Source organism: Morone saxatilis, unplaced genomic scaffold, assembly GCF_004916995.1.
Source record: "Morone saxatilis isolate NCDOM2014 unplaced genomic scaffold, NCSU_SB_2.0 Contig3, whole genome shotgun sequence".
Taxonomy (NCBI): domain Eukaryota; kingdom Metazoa; phylum Chordata; class Actinopteri; family Moronidae; genus Morone; species Morone saxatilis.
The window spans coordinates 3,806,013-3,808,757 of record NW_023339873.1 but is presented as its reverse complement, the minus strand read 5'-3'; the positions used below and the strand labels follow the sequence as shown (position 1 = coordinate 3,808,757).

At 50.6% G+C, this 2,745-nt stretch overlaps 1 protein-coding gene across 1 annotated transcript; it reads left to right on the top strand.

The window, feature by feature from the left end:
- bag5 (BCL2 associated athanogene 5) lies at positions 1-2,745 on the top strand (the record flags this gene model as incomplete). The annotated part of the gene is given in 2 exon segments (XM_035674524.1): positions 1-841; positions 2,151-2,745. Coding segments are annotated over 2 exon segments (1,382 nt in total), but the record flags the coding sequence as incomplete, so codon positions are not given.

Below are 2,745 nucleotides of genomic sequence, written 5' to 3'. Positions count from 1 at the left end.
CGCAGCAGCAGCATCCGATGGAGCAGCAGCAGCAGCCGTATCACCCGCAGCACCCTGCCATGATGCGGCTGTACGAGGTCCAGAAGGAGGTGGCGTCTCTGGGCCCTCAGGTCTGCACCTTCAGCGGCCTGCAGAACGACCGGGACTACAAGCGTCTGGAGCGCGAGCTGACGCGGCTGCTGCTGGACGTGGACCAGGTGGACACGGAGGGCAAACCGGAGCTGCAGGGCGCACGGAAGAGGGCGGCGCAGGAGGTGGAGGGGCTGCTGCGCTACCTGGAGGAGAACGCCACTCATCCGTCCCGTCAGGCCATCGAGGAGCTGAGCAACGAGGCGCGGCGGCTGGTGGACGAACGCGTGGTGGCACCTCAACGATCCGGCGGGGCGGCGGAAATAAACGACGAGCTGGTGGACGCTCTGCAGGAGCTCGTGCTGAGGCTCACGCAGGTCAAGACCGAGGGGAGGGTGCCACTCCGCAAGGCACGCTACCGGGCGCTGACGCGTCTGTGCGCCGTGCAGGACGTGATCGAGGGCCGCACGCAGCAGCAGACGCTCTCCCTGCCGCTCTCGGGGGACACCCACGAGGCCGTGCACCACATCAACCAGGTGATGGTGAAGGTGAGCGTGGCGCGCAGTCAGCTGGTGGCTCTGCTGATGGGACTGAGTGGGAGGGACAGCTGCGCACACCTGTCACGGATCCTGACGGAGATGCAGGTGGAGCTGGACGCTCTGGACGTTTCCGGGAACGCGGCGATCAGAAATTACCGGAAACAAGTGGTGGAGGAGATAAACGGGCTGCTGAAACACCTGGACCTGGAGGGGGAGGGAGAGGACACACGCAGGTGGGTCACATAATGATTCTCTTCCGTTAATCTGCACATTGTTTCCATTAAAAATCCACAAGGTGAAGTCTTCAGGTTGGTTCAACCGACAGTTTAAAACCAAAGAAAGTAAAGAGAGTCTCTGAATTTTGCTTAAAAATGACTTGATGACGATTAATTCTACTTCCTCCCACCAGGAAGTTCCACTTAAACAATATCTATACCTCAGAGCACACGAGCTGATGTCGCTGTCGGAGGAGGGACCGGCGGTTGTTGTTGTCAGGAGAGAATTAGACTCACATCAGCAGCAACAACACACCGACCAGGTCCTTCATTATGTGGAACAGACTCGAGCTCTGATTTAAACACCACTCCATTCACATGTTTTTATTTGTCCTGCCTAGTTTTGGCTTTCAATTAAGAGTTAAAAACGGAGTGAAAATGAACACATCTTGATGGAATAGAAAATGTGTTTATGCTTTTTGCACGGAGGTTAAAATCTCATACCTTTTAAATGCATTTAAATGTTTATTTGCTCGCAGCTTTCAGACCGGATTAAATAAAAAATATTGCCTGACTAAAATAGGATTCAAGATTAAACATACATTCGTTGTACAGCAGAGTTTTATGAGTAAAATAAGTGTACCTCAGATAGATTTAAACTCATTACGTGACTGATGCTTTTATTTCAGTGGTATTAATTGTGATTCTCTGGTTGGCCTCAGTTTGGTGCAGCAGTGGATGAAGTATCTGAAAGCCACACTCGAGTAAAAGTATCTTATCGGAAAATTACTTAGAAGAAGTAGAAGTTAAGGTGCCTAATATTTACTGTACTTAAGTATTATTTTCTGATATTAAATGTACCTGTATTGTAAGTACAATCAAATGCTGTTAAAATTGAGAAATATGAAGTATTTTAAGCATTTAAAGCTCTTAAAAATAGAGTCTACATTACACTCTTCTTCCACTTCAAGAACAACATGGACCAAACTGATTCACCAAGTCTGCTTGCTTTCAGTCTGCTTTAAGCTCACAAATTAATTTCTTATTTCATTTTGTGGTAAGTTACGAAGATGCTTACGGCAAATGTATCGTAAAATAGACATTTTATTTATAGTTTATTAGTTAAATTATTATTACTTTGTCACTTTACACAACTGGTTTCCTGCTGAAAAAGCATTTTACTTCAAAAAATAATAAAACATTAATATAATAAGACCTATAAATGCGTCTGATGCTTCATTAGTGCTGATTCTGATACTAATGAAGGTTATTTCAGAGTTGATCTTCGTCTTTCTGAAGCTGCAGTTTTCTGTGTTTGTTTCCTCAGATACGACTTGGCGCAGAACAACTCCATCCGTGAGATCGAGGCGGTGCGAGCTCACGTCTCCCACCTGCGAGAGGGCGTCCTGCGGCACTGCGTGATGGGAGATCTGAGCTTCAGGCCCAAAGCCGAGCTGCAGAGCCTCCTCACCCACCTGGACCAGGTGGACACGGCCAAGAACCCGTGCATCAGAGAGGCCCGCCGCCGCGCCGTGGTGGAGGTCCAAGCCATCATCACCTTCCTGGACCTCCGCGAGGCCCTGGCCCGCCGCCAGCCGGGCCCCAGCGAGCACCCGTCGCACCGGGCCGTGTGGCTGGTCCTGGGGAGCCTGTCGGACCTCCAGGCCCAGGTTCTGGGCTTCGACGGCAAGCGGGCCGACAAGAGCTACATGATGCTGGAGGAGCTGCTGACCAAACAGCTGCTGACGCTGGACGCCGTGGACCCGCAGGGCGACGAGACCACCAAGATGGCGCGGAAGCAGGCGGTGAAGTTCGCCCAGAACATTCTCAACTACCTGGACATGAAGACGGACGAGTGGGAGTATTGATTGATTTAAAAAAACAACACACGGATCACAGCGTTGCTAGGCGGGTTGCTAGGC